General features: G+C 44.0%; 1 protein-coding gene across 1 annotated transcript; it reads left to right on the forward strand.

Moving 5' to 3' along the window:
• The first annotated feature begins 263 nt into the window (after positions 1-263).
• On the forward strand, positions 264-6,384 carry OLIG3 (oligodendrocyte transcription factor 3). Its single transcript, XM_029597038.1, has 2 exons — positions 264-280; positions 5,592-6,384. Exons 1-2 carry the CDS (start codon positions 273-275, stop codon positions 6,382-6,384), a joined length of 801 nt encoding a protein of 266 aa, XP_029452898.1. The 5' UTR covers positions 264-272.
• Positions 6,385-20,198: the final 13,814 nt, after the last annotated feature.

The following is a 20,198-nucleotide window of genomic DNA, read 5'->3' on the forward strand; positions in this document are numbered from 1 at the left end:
ATTAGCTAAGTAATGTAGGCCTGGCTTTTCTAAGGTCACAGACGGGGGGGGGGGGGGGCGGGAGGGCGAAGCAGGGGAGGGCCAGCTTTCACACCCAATAGCGCCATTGTAAAAGGTGGCGCTATTGGGCGTGAAACTGGCGGCGAAAAGGGCCCTTAACTTTTCACCATCAGCGAAGTCTTCGCAGGGTCAGCCCAAGTGCAGCCCGAACTCCGCCCCCATTTAGTGATCGCACGCGAAAAGTCCCTTTTCTCGTGCGATCGCTTTTGAAAATGACCCCCTTTCGTCCTGCTGAGCAGGTGAATTACACACTGATACGAATGTTTGGTGGTCTGACTACATTATGCGTCTTTTGCCTCCAGATACATAACAGAGGACCCATTATGGTAATCAAACCGTGCATATACTTGCATATACTTGTTTTGTCCTGTAAAGATTTAACCCCCCTAGTTCTTATCTGACTATAACGCTTGATCATTCAGCTGAAAATTAAATGGGCACATCTTGCTCTGTATAAGAACAGAGCAGAGAAAAATGCCACGCTGCTGTGCATATATGCAGGTGTGCGCTAGTTAGCAACCTAAAATCAGAGTTCAGGAAACAGGATCTGAAATTCTACTGCTCCTAGATCCTTGGGCTACTTCATTCCTGGAGTGCCACAGTCAGTTTACCTAGTGAATGCAAATATTCTTCATACATATTCATACATAATTCATTGTGGATGTCCTGAAAACCAGACTTGTGTGTGGCACTCCAGGACTGGAGGACCTGTCCCTGCCAGTGTTGGTGCAAGAGCATCCAGTGGAGCCTTAGGAGTTACCTTAGTAAGGCGCCAGCTTTTCTTTCCTGCTCTGAAAAATAAAACATCTCCCTCATATATCATTAGTATAACATCAAAATGTAAAAAAAAAAAAAAATGTATTTTTTCACTTGAAGCTGTTGCGATATCCTTAAGCTTACTGCAAGAAAAGGTAAGGACTCATTTACAAAATAAGAGTGGGGGCGCAGTGCAAAAAAAACAGGGAGATGGCGGAAGTGGCTCTGCGCCGCACCTGCGGCTCGGGTTTGAAGGAGTTGAATCCAGAGGCGGATTTAGAAGGAGAGTGGCCCGAGTGAGAAAATAGGGTTTACGCGCTGATTTTTGAATGAAAGAGGAAGCCTAGAAAAAACCTCAAATTTCAACCTCCAGGATTTCTTTTTTTCATCTTTGCAGATTTTTTTCCCTTGCTTTTCAGTCCTGCTTAATTTTTTGGACCCCGAAGAAAGGAAAGAAGGCCCGATTCTGATATTTTATGGAAATATTATGCAGCATTGCCTGCTTGGTCCTCCTTTGATTTTTAACACTGAAACGAAGGGGTAAAAGTGAGACAGCTATGAGCTGGTAAAAAAAAATATATCTCATAAATGAACCTTTATTCCATACCCTAACACCGTCCAAAGGCTCACGGGGCCTCATTTACAAATGCTTAGCGCAGGCGAGACGGCCGCCGAGTCTGCAGGGGATCCGGAACGCCTTGCGATTAGCGCCTCAGTAGCACTGCCTAGGGATATTAATTCCCCCAAAGCAATTGTCCGACCCTCACTTTAAGGAGTTCATTTATCAAAGCTGTTCTCTGCGTATGGGGGAAAGTCGGTGATAGATTGGGCCGCAACCGCGCTAACTAGCGCCGCCTTCAGCTGGGCAGCTTGTTGTAAACGACCCCTAGCGGCAATAAATATGAACTAACAACTGCCGGCGCGGTTCAGTAGAGTAGTGGATAAGCAGTCAGGCGCATATATATATATATATATATATAGATAGATATCTATCTATATCTATCTATATAGATATAGATATAGATATATAGATAGATAGATATAGATATATATATCTATCTATATATATATCTATATATATATATCTATATCGATATATATATATATATATATATATATATAGATATAGATATAGATATATATATCGATTATATATATATATATATATCTATATATATATCGAGATATATATATATATATATATATATATATATATATCTATCTATATATATATATATCGATATATATATATCGATATATAGATATAGATATAGATATATATATATATCTATATATATATATATATATATATATATATATATATATATATATATAAATAAAATGATTTGATATTTCCGAGACCGGGTCTATGAGCGGCATGCAAGGATAGCACCAAAACCCGATTTGGATAGGGAAGCCCCCTGGTTTTGGTAAATATCCTGCGCCCATCATGTTCACCCCCTCCCCCCAAAAAAAATCAAAACGGAGTGGGAAAGGAGACAGAACGATTTTCTTCTAAAATACAATCCCTACCGGTCTGAAAGACACAGAAAGAGAAATAAAAATAGTGGGGATTTTTTGTTTTTTTTGGGGGGGGGAGGGGCTGGATGTTTGTTTAGCGGAGAAAGGGTGACTGGCGGGGATGAGGGAAGCTGCAGCCATGTGCTGCCCCCCCCCCCCCCTACTGTACATGAAACAGTCACAGGGACCATGAAATCCCCGGGTCGCGCTAATCTCCTCGGGGACTGCTGCCTCTTCCCCCCCCCCCCCCCTCATTAAACAACAGATGTTATGATATCGGCAGAGAATTGAGACGTCCCCCAATGAAAAAAAGGGAAAGGCTTAAATGGAGATCCATTTTTTTTTTTCTTACTGCTGTCCTAGAGGTCTGGACGCATCCGCCCTTGGGTAATAACAGAGAAGTTAGCGTTATGTGCTTTCACTATTTTTTGCATCGTTCGATTAAATAGGATTTCGGTTTGGTTTGTTTGGGGTTTTTTGTTTTGTTTTGTTTTTTGCCGGTTGTGATCCCTTTTGTTCAAGGTAAGAATGATCCCAAAATGTTATAGGTGAGCTTTGGGCACGATGTACCTCGGGGAGGGGGGAGGGGTTTTGCAGTTTCCTATCTAATAAAAATGAAGAAAGCAATCGATACATTGTCGATAGGCCTGACAAACTACCTGCCCGCAGCTGGAGGGCGGCTGCAATGCGACATTAAAACAAGTAACCTCGTTTAGCAAGTTTTTGAAACTTGGATTCTGCACGGAGAGTAGACGGATCCCCACCCCCACAATAATAAGATAAATCCTCCGGGGGGTGGGGGGCGGGGCGGTCTTGGGACTTGCAAACACGTTTAGTCTATTTTGTTTGCCCAATGGGCTGATGTTTTATTAAATGACTTGGCACCTTTAGAAAGGACTCGAGCACCCAGCGAAAATGATTAAACCACGGTTTCCGCCCTTGTGTTTATTAACACTAATCAAAATGTTTCAATTAAAAACAAAACAAAACACAAAAACCACAACCCAATTGTGAACATTGTTCTTATTTACAGCAAAGTTTCAGGCGGAAGTTTGCTCCGGAGTATAAAATCAGGCCGAATGGAATCTGAATTTAGCATCTCTCGTCAAAATTTCTCTTTTAAGACGTTCAAGATTTCTGTACAGGTCCCGTTTTACAGACGACATCGACTCGTATTAAAGCGCGCAATTTTGTAATAAATCAATCTTTCACGCTCCTTCCCCACTTTTATCGTCGGCTCTAGGGGAAGGATATTCGTCTTCCTTTCCGCTCCTCCTGTGGCACCTTCCCTAGCGTCTCAGAAATGTCTCCAAACTGGGAGACCTTTAGCGTCGAATAGTAACTGCGACGTTACCTGGATGAGACCCGATGTGTGGGGGTGCTCAGTGCTTTTCACCCGTTTCAGACCCCGCAGGGCTCCACCTTCAGCCTTTCTCTCTCTCTCTCTCATGCACACGATTCATTCGTCCTTTTCCACACATATGGGACCCTGTTTGTTTGTTTGTTTTTTCAAACGATCCTCTTCTCTCTGCCCGTGGCCACACTTTTTGGAAGCCAGGGCCACCCCTACACATATTCCCCCTAAACATCTGTCATACCCCAACCAATGGACGTCACCGCCACACCCCGAAACAGGCACCCCCCCCCCCCCCCGAAATCTTTCGTCTCCCCACTCGGGAGCCCCCTTAGGGAAGGCAGGTGACACAGGAGCAGCCGCACATCCTCCCCCCCCCCCCCCTGTCGCGGTGCCACCACCACACGCGAAGTCAGCGCCCAGCCGGGTGGCACACGGGCACTCATTCCTGGGCACCATCGCAACCTCCCGATTTAGGAATGGGCCTGTTCGATTCTGTAAATAAGAAAAAAAAAAAACAAAAACCAAATGATCTTCGGTGTAAGTGAATACAGCAATATAATAAGTATTACAACTGCGAATCCTTTCAGGTGCGAACCTGTGGCATTAGCGCGCTTTTCAAAGCGTTAATACTTCTTTTCCAGCAGCGTTGATTTCTTTTGTATGCCCTGTGATCATGACCCGGGAGTTTCTTCCAGTCTCCTCTTTACACCGATCTCAGCAGCAGCAGTTAAGGACAGGGATGACCGCTGCCACCGTTACAGTCAGCAGCAATACCTCCAGGCTGACCGCTCGGACGTAAGTGACCACGCTGGCGATGGTCAGATGCACAGTTTGTCATGGCTTCTACGGTCCTGCTGCTCTTCCTGCATCGGGAAAAAACGAAATGATCAAAAATAAGCAAGTGGAATTCGAAAAGGATGCGTCTGTATGTACATATATACTAATTCTACAGTGTGAATCAAAACACAGTAAATCACCAGACTTGTAACTTCACATATCGAATACAGCGATAAAACGACTCTTAAAGCAGCTAAGGTATAACGACAAGTGCCTCAAATCAAATCTGTAGTTAGTGGGGTTAGAAAATGTATATTTGCATTTAAAAACGAAAAACGGAAATACAGAATTACTTGCAAGGCTGTATGTAGACAGATTTAATAATAATAATAATAATAATTATAATAATAATAATGGACGAGGGCCATATTAAGAATCTGTAGGTATAAACCTGGAACGAGCAAGTGCCTTTTCAAATAAATACGGCAACCTCAGCGTCAAAGAGATGCTTTCTCCAAAGGGAGTGAGTTCACTTTCTTTGCGGCCCGAACTGAAGGAAGCGCACAAGGAAAAGCCGGCTTCGGTCTATAGCGCCCAGAAACCATGCAGGGGAGGGGGAGGGGAGGGGGGCTGGTCTGCCTGTCAGTCAGAAGGTCCCGGGCCTCCTGGGCTCCGCAGGATGCAGGGGGCGCTGAGCCATCCCAGGGCTGGCACCGCCATCAATAGGCAGCCGTGGAGGGGGGGCCAGGGGACAAGTCACCGGGCGCACCGCCCTGAACCATCGCACGTCATCCGAAGAAGCTCCTTTTGTCTGGCTCCCGGGCAGCAGCGCTATATAAAAGCCCCCTCTTCCGCGGGCTTGACTTTAGTTCGTAGCGCACACACGCGCGCGCGCCAGCTGCAAAGGGGAGCGGAGCAGAAGTCACCTCCAGCTTGCACGAAGACTGAAGGCGAGGTGGGGGGGACGGGACACCAGCCTCCACCTCTTAACTAGCATTTCAAGACTTGCTGCCCCCCCATCCCACCCCCCTCCAGCTTGCAGCTCGGAGATTGCTTTTTTTTTTTTTTTGTGCCCCCCCCCCCTTTTTTTTTTTAAATCCCAACTCGTCCTTGCAATAATAATGAATTCCGATTCCAGCTCGGTCTCCAGCAGGGCCTCCTCCCCGGACCTGGACGCCGTCTACCTGCGCGAGCACCACCGCCACCACCACCACCACCACTCCGTCTCCTCCACCCAGGGCGACCTGCTGCAGAAGTCCCCCGGGGAGGGCCTGGCCCGCGGCGGCTCCAAGGGCGCCGGCGAGAGCAGCAAGTACAAGATCAAGAAGCAGCTCAACGAGCAGGACCTGCAGCAGCTGCGGCTGAAGATCAACGGGCGGGAGCGCAAGCGCATGCACGACCTGAACCTGGCCATGGACGGCCTGCGCGAGGTGATGCCCTACGCGCACGGGCCCTCCGTGCGCAAGCTCTCCAAGATCGCCACCCTGCTGCTGGCGCGCAACTACATCCTGATGCTCACCAGCTCCCTGGAGGAGATGAAGAGGCTGGTGGGCGAGATCTACGGCGGGCACCACTCGGCCTTCCACTGCGGCGCGGCGGCGGGGGGGCACCCGGCCGGCGCCGTCCACCCGGTGCACCCCATCCTGGGCACCGCCCTGTCCTCCTCCTCCGGCGCCCCCGGCGGCCTGCCCTCGGCCCTGCCCGGGATCGGCACGCTCCGGCCGCACCACTCTTTGCTCAAGACGCCCTCCACCCCGCCGATCCAGCTGGGCGGGGGCTTTCAGCACTGGGCAGGGCTGCCGTGCCCGTGCACCGTTTGCCAGATGCCTCCGCCGCCGCCCCCCCACCTCGCCGCCCTCAACACGGCCAGCATGGGCAGGATCTCCACAGAGTCCAAGGACCTCCTGAAATGACCGGACTGAAAGCACCGACAAGAGACTTGGACCTCAAATGTCTTTTTTTTTTTAGAAATATACCCAAGAGAAGGGGAGGGGGAGGCGGGAATATATATACACATATATATATATAGATAGACATATATATATATATGAGATACACATTTTGCAAGAACACTCAAACAAGAAGCTCTGTTTGCATGCATGCATCTTTTCCTTTTAACACCAGCGCCTTTTTTTTCACTGCATCATCAACTCATCTGGCCCTGGCAAAACGTGCATTACTTCTTGTAGCAAGGGATTAGTGTGTTGAAACGATCTTGCAAAAGTAATGTTTCAGTTGGATACGTAAAGCTTTGTAACTAGGTTTTCCTTTTTTTTTTTTTCCCTTTAACAAGCTCGTTGTTAAGAAAATGTAAAATATGTCTTTATGGACAGATGCAAAAAAAAAAAGACAAGACACGAGTTATCGTTTTTCTGGCAACTTCACACAGAGACTATTTCTAGCAGTATCTCGATTTTATGAAAATACAAGTCGTGGTAATGACATTTCCTAACAGATTTTTTTTTTTTTTAAACACAATGTTCTGTAGCTCGAAAGAACGCATGCATGCTAATAACCGAATCTTGTTGAAACATGTTAAAGGCATTAGCGCCGTTTTCCTTGTAACAAGGATTTATTAGGGATTCTCTTAAAAAAAAAGTGTTGGTTTTTTTTTGTTTGTTTTTTAGTCTATGACTGTTTAAAATGGGAAGGGAACGTGCAAGAGCAAATCACTTAATCGAACTGCAAAAAGAAAAAGTTCTCCCATTAAGAGAACGTGGAAATGTGATTTCCAGAGAGCAGGGGGTTGGCTCAGCTGCGCTACCTAAGCCCGGGGTACGTCGACCCCCCCTTCGCTCTCTGCTCGCTTGCCAGCTCTCAGGGTCCGGCCTGGCCAGATCGTTCTCCGTACCAAGAGTTTTGACCTGACCTTGCTCATTTTATTTCTCTCTTATTTCGCCGGGCATTTGCTTGAAATATTTTGTTAGGCCTCGAAAAGACAACACGTGTTTTGTTTTGTTTTACATTCTTGATAACTATCGATTATATTTATTATTGGACGGTTGGTTCTGGATGCGATTTCAAATAAAAATATGAAAATGGATATCACATTGGCTGCAGCGGCGCTCACATTATTTCCAAGGAAATAATAGTTGCAAGTAATAGGAAATGATTCTGAAGCATATATATATATATATATATATATATTTTTTTTTTTTAATTAGCTGCTGCTTTCCATTATAGCTTCTCCTGGTAGTTTAGGTGCAAAAGTGTTTCATTTGACAATTACTTCTATTTCAGGCCATTACGGAAATATGTAGTAAAAGTAAAAACGTACCTTAAAACCATAAAGTTACATTTTCATGTAGTGCGATATAGCACAGTTAGCAAAAAAAAAGAGGGATTTATTCTTATTTTTTACATAAATTTGCTATTTGCAATAATCAATAAAAACAGAAGATCATTTCTAACCGTATGGAAAGAGACCTATGGAAAACAAATTATGATGCATCATGTCTTTATGGCTGTACTAATATTGTGACAATCAGGCTGAATGAATATCTAAGCCGGTATCACACATTTAGCCCACAAAGACACGGTTGTAAAGGATTCCTCTGTTTCTCTTTTCTAGAGAGATCGTCGGTGTCTGGAGGGAGACCACATCTCTTTTAACTATGGTCTCCTGATGAGGCATTTTTTAACCTTCATGCATTCAACTACTGTAGGAAAAGGAAATGCTGCAAACAGGACCCACAAGTACCACAGCAGTACTTGTGGGTTTCAGCCTAATATATATATATATATTAAAGAGCTCCGTTTTATTTTCTCTGGTGAGAGCGGTGTGGTTGCCGTGTTGGTCCAAAATATAGATCAACAGACAAGTTGTGGGCGACATTTTTTTGTTATTAGACTAACTTCATACATTTGTGGCTAGATTTCCAGAGCAAGTCACAAATGTTTTGACATGGGGGCATCCAGCAGGCAGTGGCAGTAATAAACTCCTTGCTGGGCAGACCGGGTGGGCGATGTTGGTCTTTATTTGCTGTCATTTTCTATGTTACTATATGTTAGTCCACTAAAAGATAGCACCTGCTCCTTGTTTGTGGACCTTTTTTTTTTTTTTATCCAGGATTGGGAGAAAACGAGTGTGCAAAATAGTTTATTTTTAACAAACAGAATAACAGAAAAGCAAGTGCAAACTTTTTTTTTTGAAGATTTTTGTAATATTAAAATTAAAAAAGTAAGAATAATAGATGTTGTTTTAATTCTTTTTTAATTTGAGCATTTTATCCATAGATCAAAACTTAGAAAAATCTAGGAAATTATTATAAGCTTAATTTGTTGATCTGTAAAATACAGCTCTATATTGGAAGATGAACAGCCAACTCAAATGGAAGGGGGCGGGGCGGGGGGGGAGAGGAATATATATTTTTTTAAATAATGGGCATTCATTTACACCGATGAATACTTAATGCTTTTCCCCCTAGTTGATCAATTCATTATTATTAAAAAGAAGAAACATCTGAGATTAAGCAAACTTGACATTCCTGCATTCAAAACATTTAACTCACGATTATCTTTGTTTTAATTCTTATTGTTTAGTTTAATTTTCTTTGCAATCATCTTTTTTTTTTTTCCATTGGAGATTGGAGCTGAACTGTGATAATTTGAATTCAAAATGCGACCACCTTATGTTTACTGTGTTAGAATACACAGAGACAATGTCTTTGTTTATGAACCAGAAGCATAAAATGCTTTCTTACCATAAAGTCAATTTCGCAACTTCTAAATACAGGGAAACAAAAAACTTGGAAGATGAAACTTTAGCAGCGACAACGTTTCCCATAGCCCATCCCGACCAGCATTCATTTTCCTGCTTATTTACTTAAGTTATTTTTTAAAAAACAATTATTATGGTAATGTATACATTTCACCTATCCAATTAAGATCACAGAAGAAAGGAAAGGAAGATCCGCATATTGCCTATAAAAATTCTCTAAAAAATAGTGTGGGGTTATTTTCTAAACTTTTTTGTTTTTAATATAAACATGCCACAAGAACCATGGAATATCCCTTTGAAGTCAAATAAAACGTGTGTTTTCATGAATTAAAATTGTGATTCTTTCTAACAGTTGTTACTTAACACTGCAAAGCTAACCTGTTTTTTCTTTCTATATATGCTTTGTGGCAGAGGTTGTCATTGCTATGCCAAACTAATCTTTCCTGCTAAAGAAATCTTCAAACTATCAACCCTTCTTCTGGCGTTTAATCTTGTTGGGCAAACTGTGTTGCATGACTACTGCCAAAAATCTTAATGGGGGGAAAGAACAATAAACAGGAAAAATCTGCTTTTAAGTAAATTTTTAATGATTAATACATATTTTCGTTCTTTAAAAAATTGCCTTTCCATATTCTGTCAGCAGTTTAGTTTGCAGTTAGAAAGCATTTTCTTCCTCAGGGAACTAGAAACAATAATGCAATATGCAAGAGATAATAATTCAAATGCAAGTTTAGATATTTTTTAAAAACAACCATTTTTTTTTGTGCAAAATGAAAACTGATCCATAGCTGATGTGTTTCATAGCTGAAGGGAATCCCATAGATGGGTTCCTATTTTGGGTTTTTTGCTACAAGCTAATCATTGATAAATCAAGAGAGGCAGATAGGGACAAAGGCCAGCAAATAAAAAAGGACGAATTATGCTTATCCAAAATGAGTAAGAAAAAAAAAAGTACAGTTTCGTGTCATTTTCAATTTGCACGAAATAGAAAAAAAACAACCCCTCTTTGGTCCTTATACTGATGACTTTGTGGACAACAGAATGTACTGAAGTGCAAATAATTATATCATCAGTGTGCTTGACTGGTGAAATAAGTTGATTTTGACACCATACTTCTTGTTTATATTTTGATACAATGTGTTTCTATCCTGGACGATGAGCTGAATGGATTTTGCAAACGTCAGCACTGAACCAAATATACACATCTTACTCCCCTCCTGCGTTCACTGTGCCCAACTACCGCAGATTTAGCAAAACTTCGATCCATTTTTCGCTCCAGTGCAAAAATTGCTCCTAATGTATCAATGAAAATTCGGTCGAGATTATAGAGAGCGAGAGAGAGAGAGAGAGAGAGAGAGAGAGAGAGAATCAGGAAGAGGCAAATCAAGCAAGATTTTGAGAAATCGGCCTGCTTGTAACATGCTGAAAAGCAGAAAAATCCTGAAGAGAAGTTTTCCGCTCGTGGGACGGGGAGAGCTATAGGCAGCTTTACAGGGAGACGAACCGAGGCTGCCTACTGGCTTGCGCTGAGGGGGGGCACCTTTCCTGCTTCAGGGACCGTAGCAATCCTGAGAGCTTTACCAGTGAACTCGGTCCTGAGAAGGCACAGCTCATACATAGTGTGGCTGTGCAATACACTGCGCGTCCTGATAGCCCCTAGGCTAGTACTGAATATCACAGGAAGAGCACCTAGCCGGACCTTCCAAGATTTCTGGAGGAAATGGCGTTCACGTCATTTTTGGAGGGAGAGCTTCAAGATTCAGCTCAGACTCGTCCCCCATTGCCTACTCAACTGAGGCTGTAGCAAGGAGGACAGCCTCATTTTATCTATCTATCTATCTATCTATCTATCTATCTATTTATTTATTTATTGGGGGGGGGGGAGATGTTTGACTTTCAGTTTTAAAGACAACTACAATAAAGTAGGTTCGGACAATTTCCAGGGAGCTACTAAATGACACCTGTATTTAGCTAATTACATGTAACTGTAAGTGTACATAGTAAGGCAGAACCAGGAAGAGATCGACAGTGATCACATGTGCCACGTGTCCAGTCAGGAAACCCGCAGAAGTCGCGTTTCGTTTCCAGCAGATATTGGGCCCTTTTACTCTCCGGTCTCCTTGGGTTCCTTGGTTCGCTTCATTACTGGAAAAAAAAAAGAAAAAGACTCCAGCCTATCTCTCTGCAGTGTTTGTCTGATCATCCATTTCTACAGCCACTAATTCTGCGTTGACGCTCTGACCTGCTGGATTCCTTTAGCATTAAAGATGCCGGGCGGCAGAGCAGACAGAAAAACACTTTCGCTTTTTGTCAGCCTCAACTTCCCAACGAATGCTAAACTCTCTAACTCCTAACGGCAAACGTCAAGCTCCTAATATAATATCGATAATGCAAATGGAAGGGGGTGTTGATTTGGGATCATTTGTCGATTTTACTTCTACATGTCGTTTGTTATTGGGTCATATTAAACTATTTTTAGAAAAATCTTCCTAATCTCTCAGCAAAGGAACGTGTGGAACGGATTTTCTAGTTAAAACCCAGTTATGAGGGTTACTTTTAGACAGCAAGCCATTACTTGTATATATATATATATATGTATATATTTATTTATTTATTTGTAACGGGAGAAAATAATTTATTTCGTCCGTTGGCTGCATGATTCTGCCTCAAGAGAATTCAGTGGTTAGAAGAACTGCGCATCCTTCAATCCTCAGATTTTAAAACGGCGTCAGAAGAGAAACCGTGGAAGAAAATGAGAAGACTCGCCCAAACCGAATGTTAATCTCTCGGGGCCTCCGAAACGAAACGTCTTCCCCTTTGCCATTCAATACCCCTGCGTTTAAGAATTCGGAAGGAAAAGTCAGACGCGAGGTTTTCCAGAATTCCCTTTCAATCCTCTCAAGTTTGCTTTTGCCGTGGGCCCGTGCAGGTTGTTTCAGAATTCATCATCCTAGTACTTCATTGGGTTATTATGTACCCCCAAAACTTAAAGAAACGTTACATAACCTGTCTTCAGTCGGGGGGGAAATAGTGCAATGAGATCCCATAGGAATCACGGTTTGCTTCTAAGTGGAAGGGATTGTGGAATTATTACGGAAATAAATAGGATTCCGTTCCCGTGAAGAAAAGAGACGATTTTCCTTCAGACCCTAATCAGATATTGTAGACTGAGGGGGGGGGGGGGGGGGGGGGGGGATTCAGGTTTGCTTTTTAACTTGTAAAAGTCCTACAGGGGTGCCCCCTCTATCTAGGCTTAACTTTCACTGCTCCACAAGCTGCTGGGTGCCATTAGTTCAAACCCCGAGATCTTCTTCACAACAGAGAACAGGCGAAGTGCAGCAACATAAAACAATCTCGTAATTTCCCCAAAGGACAAAAGTTTGAAAGGAGAGCCTTGCGAGAAATCCTCTCAAATAAAGCAGGGGTGAGTTAATGATCTGTTAATTACTATTTCTCGGCAGGAGATGGCTCTTACACTACCGTTTTCCAGCTCTTTTAGAGGTTGCTACCCCTTTCTAGTTTGCCCCTGTCTTTAACCAAATCCCGATTTCTAGAAATAATAAGGGTACAAAACAGATTCCTCGATTTTTCTTTTTTTTAAGTATCAGAGCTAGACATTCATTTTGTAATAGTTTTAGTTTATAACCTCAAAGCTCACTCGGCTGCTAGTGGGTTTCTAAAGTATTATTATTATTATTTTGGATGAGGGCTTTTCCTTATGGAGTTTTTTTTTTTTACTTTGCTGATGTGACTTCCCTGCAACCAATAGGAACAGACACTCTGCAGTCCCTGCTAACTTCTGGCACACTAGCATTTCACAAACTGTATTTTACTCCATGCATTGTAATTTCCCCGCTTGCAATCCCTGTGCACGACAATATCTTGTGCTTTCCTGGTCAAGGTTGTAAAGCTCACCCTACTTTTTTGTTCATTTGAAACAAACTGATTTTTCCCAACAATTTATAAAATGAACAGTCTTTCATCGAAGAAATCTGTGACATATAAAAGGACTCTCGTAAGATGTTTTAATTTTTTTTTAATTACTGTTATAATAACTTTTGAATAGTGATAATAATCGTAAAACTGTATAGGAAATAGCCACTGAATGAAGTAAATTTTGTCCCGTAGTCGCCAAAGTTGGAACAGTCCTGTTTCAACAGTAAGCAAGAATGATTTCTTTGTGAGATTGTCACCCGTCTTTTCCGCCGTTCAAAATATGCAATACTTCATTTTAAGTTTGCAACGGACTGAATCGGGACAAGAAGAAAGCAAGAAGGAGTTCAAATTTAACAACTTCAGAGGCGTAAGGAGAAAAAGTTCACTTAAAACCTCGGGGTGGCGGAGAGCACGAAGCGAGGATTTCTTGCACGTTCAACCCCAGATAGCAGGTTCGGGGGGGGGGGGTCCTGGTTCCTAGGCGCCCACCCTACTTCAGGCGGGTCCTGTTTCTCCGACAATGCATGGAGCCGGGGCTGAATCAATATCGAAATGGTGGCCTTGAGCTGCGTTGGCAGTGCGGCAGGGGGGACAGGGTCGTGCCAGCCCCGGGACACTGCCCTTCAAAACTGTGTCCGCCTCCTAGAAGCGCTCAGACCACTTCAACCCCAGCCTGTCTCCGGCTAAGTCAAGATGTCTGCATGATTCCTTCTACTGTGCGCCCAAAACAATCACGCTTGTTATGTTTCCCCCGCAAGGGAGGAACGATCCATAGCAGAAATAAAGTACAATAAATACGAATTACATTAATATGATTTTTTTTCTAAATATGAAATGATTCGCAATCCATCTTTATTTGATTAATCTCGCGTCACGATTAGGTCCTACTGTACCGCAATCGTTATTTTTTTTTTTTTTGTAGTTGTTTTCGAAATCGATTTAAAATATCTAGACGAGGTCATAACTTTCCTTTCTTCCGTATTGTTTGTTAATGAGCTCGAATTCAATAAACCAGGAACAATCAGCTTTAGCTTTAACGAAGCTCGCAGCTGCTAAAGCGCTACAGACGCATCCCCCGGCCGTTTTGGATAATTCACAAAATAATATAAACAGGTCCTTTAAAAGTAGAGCGCATTTAAGGAAAAAGAGAGGGAAAAAAAGATGTCTCAAACCCTCATTAAAACACCCAATTCACAATTATTTATTCTGCTAGGGCATTTTAGCAATTCCTTTTTTTTTTTTTTTTTTTTGCTTCCACCTCCCGAAATGTTCCCAGAATTCTTAAACTCGTCCCCAAGCTGCCCCTGCCTCTATTGCCAAATTTCCTGTCCTTAGCTCTTACATTTTCAGCGAACTTCCCACATGGCAGAGAGGGCTCTGGGACCTAGTCATTTGGCCACTCACAAAACCACTTTTTTTTTTTTTTAATTTTGGCCTCTAGAACAAAGGATGTACAGGGGGGGGGGGGGGGGGAAGGAGCCATGTCTCTTAGAAATTAGGTGCTTAATTACCGGGGGGACGACGACACACGCTGTTTATCCGTGCTAAGTCCGCGCACTGCACGCTTTGTAACCGATACATCTGAAATCCCCCAATCTAGGAAAAGTCTGCATCCCCCGTTAACGGAGCCCGCAGATCTTAAGCCGGCGATTGCCCCCCCGTATCCTCCGAGGACACACCTGTTACCTGCAGCAGTTTGTAACCCGCTTGTTAAGCAGCTCTGACAGATGAAAGGAGCCAGACAATGGGCAGAAACTTTAACAATAGTTTCCCCCCTCGGGCGGAAAGGCTCCCTGTCGAAGCAAGGCTTGTGCCAGTTGCATTAGGGGCCCTGCAATTGAAAATAAATTTTACTTGAATAAGTACCTCGGCCCGATCAGAGAGGCGCTGCCGTCGTCCTCCCCCCCGAAACAAAAGCAGTTGGGGATAAGTTATTGACTCCACTGACAGCATGAATGGACTCCATTATGCCAGCCCACTCTCGCTAAATGTGTCAGGTCTGAAACTGAATTAGGTGGCAGGTGCTCGGGGCCAGTTTCCTCCCCCCCCCCCCCCCTCGAGACAGCAGAGGTCCAATCATCACCTGATTCCACAGACAAATGTTTAGATTTGCCCCTTCCCCTCATCCCCCGCCTCCATATATTGCAGGGCCATAAGGGAAAGCATATTTAAATCATAAGGGCTCCCCCGATGCTGGGTTTTGCTCTCTGTCCCCAGGCACAGGTCACCGTGGCCCCTCCTGTGTGATCCAAGTCAAACAGGGAGCACTTTCCCACAACACAGACTGCAGGCAGGGACGGGGCCTGATTTATCCTCTGGAGAGGACAGCGAGGGGGGGGGGGGGGGGGGTGCAGGCTGGCAGCCGCTGGTGGCCGGGACGCTGTCCCCCCTCTAGAGGGCGCTGCCACAGGCAGGAAGGCTGCAGGGCCAGCGCTGGGCGTTCCGAGCCTGCTCGATTTAAGCTGAAGTGGGAATGAGCCAGAAGGCGCTACCGCATGCACTTGTTCCCGTTCCGGGGAATTGTTTTGTTCGTTTGTTTTCGGCCGAACGTTTTTTCGTATTTGCCTAACAGATGGATTTCAACGTACCAGGGCAGGGAGTATAACAAAGCAAGAGATTAGGACGCGCCACGGAAATAAGGATCCCCTCAAAATCAGTTAAAACAGGAGAGTTATTTCAACTCTCTATAAAAATGATTAACATTATATGAAAGAAACACCGTAATTGTTTTCCAAATGTTTCGTTCCCTCTCTCCCTTTCAAAACCTGAGTATAACTATTTTTCTGACCTCCCGAAATAGGGGAGCTAAGTCCTTGTTGGTTATGTTCAAAACAGGAATGCTCTCTATTGAGCAGGGACTTCTTTTTGTGTGTTTGTACAGCGCTGCGTATGTCGTGTAGCGCTATAGAAATGTTAAATTGTACCTAGTAGTAATAGTATTAACATTCTGTACAGACAGAACGATTACATTGTAGGTGACACCTTTTCATTGTACTAATAAATAAATCTGGGAGTAGCTTTCCAGCGCTAAGATTCAATAAGCTTTTTTTGGCATGTCACTTTGTGTGTGTGTGTACTGTAAGAGCAATACATAATCACAAAGTACAGAAGAGAAATAACAAGGTGATATATTCAGTACGCTTTCTGGTCATTTTAGGTTTCTGGCCTGGTGGCACCATATGGATACTATGCTGCTAAAGCTTCTGTTTCTCCCATTTCCTGAAGAATTATATAGAGTATTTCCAGACATTTTTTTCTCTGCCTGTCTTTGCCTATTGCTCAGGAGGAAATGCTTGCCTGTTTCTATTTCTCCAGCATTGCATTGCATGCTTACAGAATCCAGCTTCTGGTGGTGGTGATGATGGGTGGCGTCCATGTCGGGTTTTTTTGTCTGCATGATTTTTTGATGTGTATATGTGTGTGTGTGTTTTATTTTTCAGTCTGCACCTGCTAAACTACACACATCTCTCTCTCTCAATCACTGTAAAATGGAAAATGGTGAAAAAAAATCGTGTTTTCACCTTAGCTTGAACTTGTTCGCCTTTATAAGAGTACTCGGATTAAACAGAAGAACATTCTAAGGGCCTCATTTACTAAGCATTTTTCCCATAGACACAACATGGGAGAAAAGCCTTAGTAAATCAGGCCCACTATGTGAGATATATTTGATTATGGACATCACAGCGTCTCTGGGCTTTTTCTTTTTCTTGCTGCACTGAACAGGAAGAATGAGGACACCTCTCAAAAGTTTTGTTTTTTTTTCCTGTGAGATTCCAGCAAGTTCATGCAAGAAAAGAAAAAAAAAACCCCTTAGACTTTTGTCTACCGTGGCAGAAAGCCGTGATATCAAGGCTTGCATTTTTGTTTGCAGATTTTATTTCGAAAACATTTTTAATGGTCTGCCAGGGCCCACAAGGATAACTGCAAGATCAGCTTAACTTCCTATACGGAGATGCCAGCTCTCATTACTTAATCATGAGACACAGGACCATTAAGAATTCTTAAAATGAAAGCTTGGTTTTCTGACCAGAAGGGAGAGAAGAGGAGGGGGCACGGAGGGAAGGCTTGGCATATGGCCTTGGCTGCATGCCTTATTTAAATGGAGCGCAAATGATTCCCCCTTCTACCAACTTGGATGTTTACTTTCCAGACGTGAAACTTTTTCTTCCGTGACTGCGCCTCCGTTTGGCAACATTTTGACAAAATACGGCGAACGTGCGTCCTAGGATGATCGGGGGAGGGGAGTGCACAGTCTCTCCTTTATAAAATGTCAAGAATGACGTTTGCAACTTTTTTTGTGGTTGTTGTTGTTGTTTGTTTTTTTTTTGGCTGGCACTGCTGTTAACCCCGGGCAAAGCCACGGATGAGAGCGAAGGTTCCCATCCCCCCATCTCCTCACCACGTGCGCGGCTCCATCGTTTCCTCCTCTCCTTCGCCTCTGGACGCGCAGTGCTTCGGTTCGGTTCCCTCGCACTGCAGTCCAGCGCCCGGGCTGCTGCTCTCCGTCGTTGCTTCGGCAGGGCCTGGAGCCCGCCGGGTGCCCACCCTCCTCCCCCGGAAAGCACTGGCTGGCAGCGCCCGCGCCTTTGCTGGAGCTCTTCCCGCCCTCCAAGCACGGCAGATGGCGTTTCATAGTTGGGCCACAAATGGCTGTCAGCGAGGGTTTGTCTGCCTGCCAGTAACGCGAAGAGTTCAGGGACTCCCTGGGAGAGAGGGGTGGGGGGAGCTGCTCTGCTGATAGCAGCATCCGAGGAAACGAGCCCGTCCTTCCTCGTCAGGCACGAAATTAGCCGCCTCACTTTCAAAACTGTCGACAAGAAGGGGGAGGGGGAGGGGGCCGTACCAGCCCGGCTCACGCGCCTGCAGCCCGGCTCCTTCCTCCATTCGGGGCGGCAAGCGAAATCCGAAAAAAGCGCCGCCTTTCTGCCGGCAGAGCTGACGCCCTCCCCCGCCTCCCCCACCCCGGAAGCGGGCACTGCTTAGGTTTTACCGAAAAGAGCGCGGCGCAGGAAGGGTGGGGGAGGTCTTCTTAGGGGGGGGGGCAGCCCAGATGAGAAGTAAGCTGGGGTGGGAGCAATCAGAAGGGGTGGGAAGGCTTACAGAGAGGGACAGCAAAGACCGGCGAGCTCGCTCGCTCTCTCTACCGCCTCACGGTTTGTAAAACGCGTTGCTGGGAAAAACCGGCGACCCTTTCATTCTTTCCTTCGGTTACAGTCAGGGCTTTGCCCTACCGTTGTCCCCGGACTCAACAAAGATCATCATCTGGTCAATCGTACCAAATGGCAGACAAGGGCGGAATTTTTGTATTTTTAGTTTTTTAAGGAGTAGTAACCGAAATTTAAAAACTGAAAAAGAAAAACTAGACAAATAAGCAGCAAACATCTGGTAGATTTAAAGTTACAGACAGCAGTAAATGCAAAATAATCAAACCCGGTAGTGAGGGTGACTTTGGGTCCAGATGTGCTAAAGCGTTTTTCCCTCGTTTGTGTTGATGCAGTTTTAGGGGCTAAAGAGCTCCAAAGGTAGGTGAGAAGATCCAAAATTAGTTATATGATTTATTTTGGAATGGGTGAGCTGGTTCCCTTTAGATCTGAGTGTCTTCTGCATCCTGGAAGGTCCACCTTGGTTCAGTTCATCTGTGCTACCTTCTGGATCACTGACCCACTGAAGGTTAAAGTTTAACATGAGCCTCTGTGACCCATCTGACAGATTTTCTGGCCTTAGGAGACTGGATTATTCTAATTCTCAGTGTTAACATGATTTGCAGGTTATGTCAAAAGGACCAGAAGGTTACATCCTTATTATTTGCCTGAGGGGTGCATCGGTGTTCCTGCTGCAGTCTTTCTACAGCAGTGAAGGAGGTAATATGAAGTATGAAACTAGCTACAGAGCAAAAAAATGAGACCAAGATAAATGCCAGCTTCAAATGAAATGCAGCCCAAAATCCAAATATCTGGACCTAAGGGATGGTGATAGGTTGAACCCTGATCACCTTCACATGTAGCTCTGTAATAAGAATAGCATGCACTGTGTGATGAAACCTTAGCATTTTGGCAATTTACGCCTCTTCAAAACTTTTAAGTATTGCAACATTTTGTCATTGCATTTTGTGGTATAAATGAACTAGGTGATACTCGTAATTATAGTCTGCACATTTTATGCTGGTAGTCACTCATAAAGCAGGAAGGAGAGGGAGGAATGACAGGGCTGCACTACTTCCTTGAGACTCAGCCTCGGGTGAATTATGGCCCTGGCCAATATTGCCAGATTTGAAATGGTGTTTCTAGCCCAAAGTAAGAAAAATTGTTGCCAAAAATTTGCCCAAGTAACCTGGGGGAAAAGGAAGTCCCAAGCCGAAAAGTAGCTCAATCTTCAAAAGCCAAAATAAAGGCTAGTATAAATAATATTTTCAATAATTATTTTATTTCTGATGTATTAAAATATACAAACTTGAGGTGTATTTAGAGTAAGGCAACATCTCCTAATAAAGAAGTGGAAATATAAAACTGCGTCCAGCACAAATCAAAAGAAAATGAACTTTGTAATACTAAATTACTTCCTAATAAGGATTATTTTGAATTTAATGGGTAATTTGATAACAGCCTGAGCAGAGATGAAGTCTGCATATAGAAAGCACATATGGACATCAGCCTACATTTTCAACATGGGCTCACATGTGCAAGTTTGTTTTGAAAATCAGCAATGCCTGCTCGGGAGCACACATTTCCGTGCATACTTGAAAAATGTATGGCTTCCCCATCCTAGCTCTGCCCCCATCCCCACTCCTGTTCCCAGGACATGGAAAGGTATACATGGAAGCAGTTCTGCATGCGCTGTTACACACATAACCTGCCCCCCCGGGTCATTATTCCAAAAGCCCATTCATGCACACAAAACCAAGTTTTCTGCATGCAGATGCTTTTGAAAATCAGGTCAATGATTTACAGTCTGCCTTACAGGACTAGTCAGCCACTTTACAGCAGATTGCATTCAGACTGTAGGTCAGGGCTTGCCTAACATTTAGCCAATGTGACCCCATTTTAGCATTTCAAAAATTCACATGACCCCAGA

The sequence above is a fragment of the Rhinatrema bivittatum genome, chromosome 3 (assembly GCF_901001135.1).
Source record: "Rhinatrema bivittatum chromosome 3, aRhiBiv1.1, whole genome shotgun sequence".
Lineage (NCBI taxonomy): Eukaryota > Metazoa > Chordata > Amphibia > Gymnophiona > Rhinatrematidae > Rhinatrema > Rhinatrema bivittatum.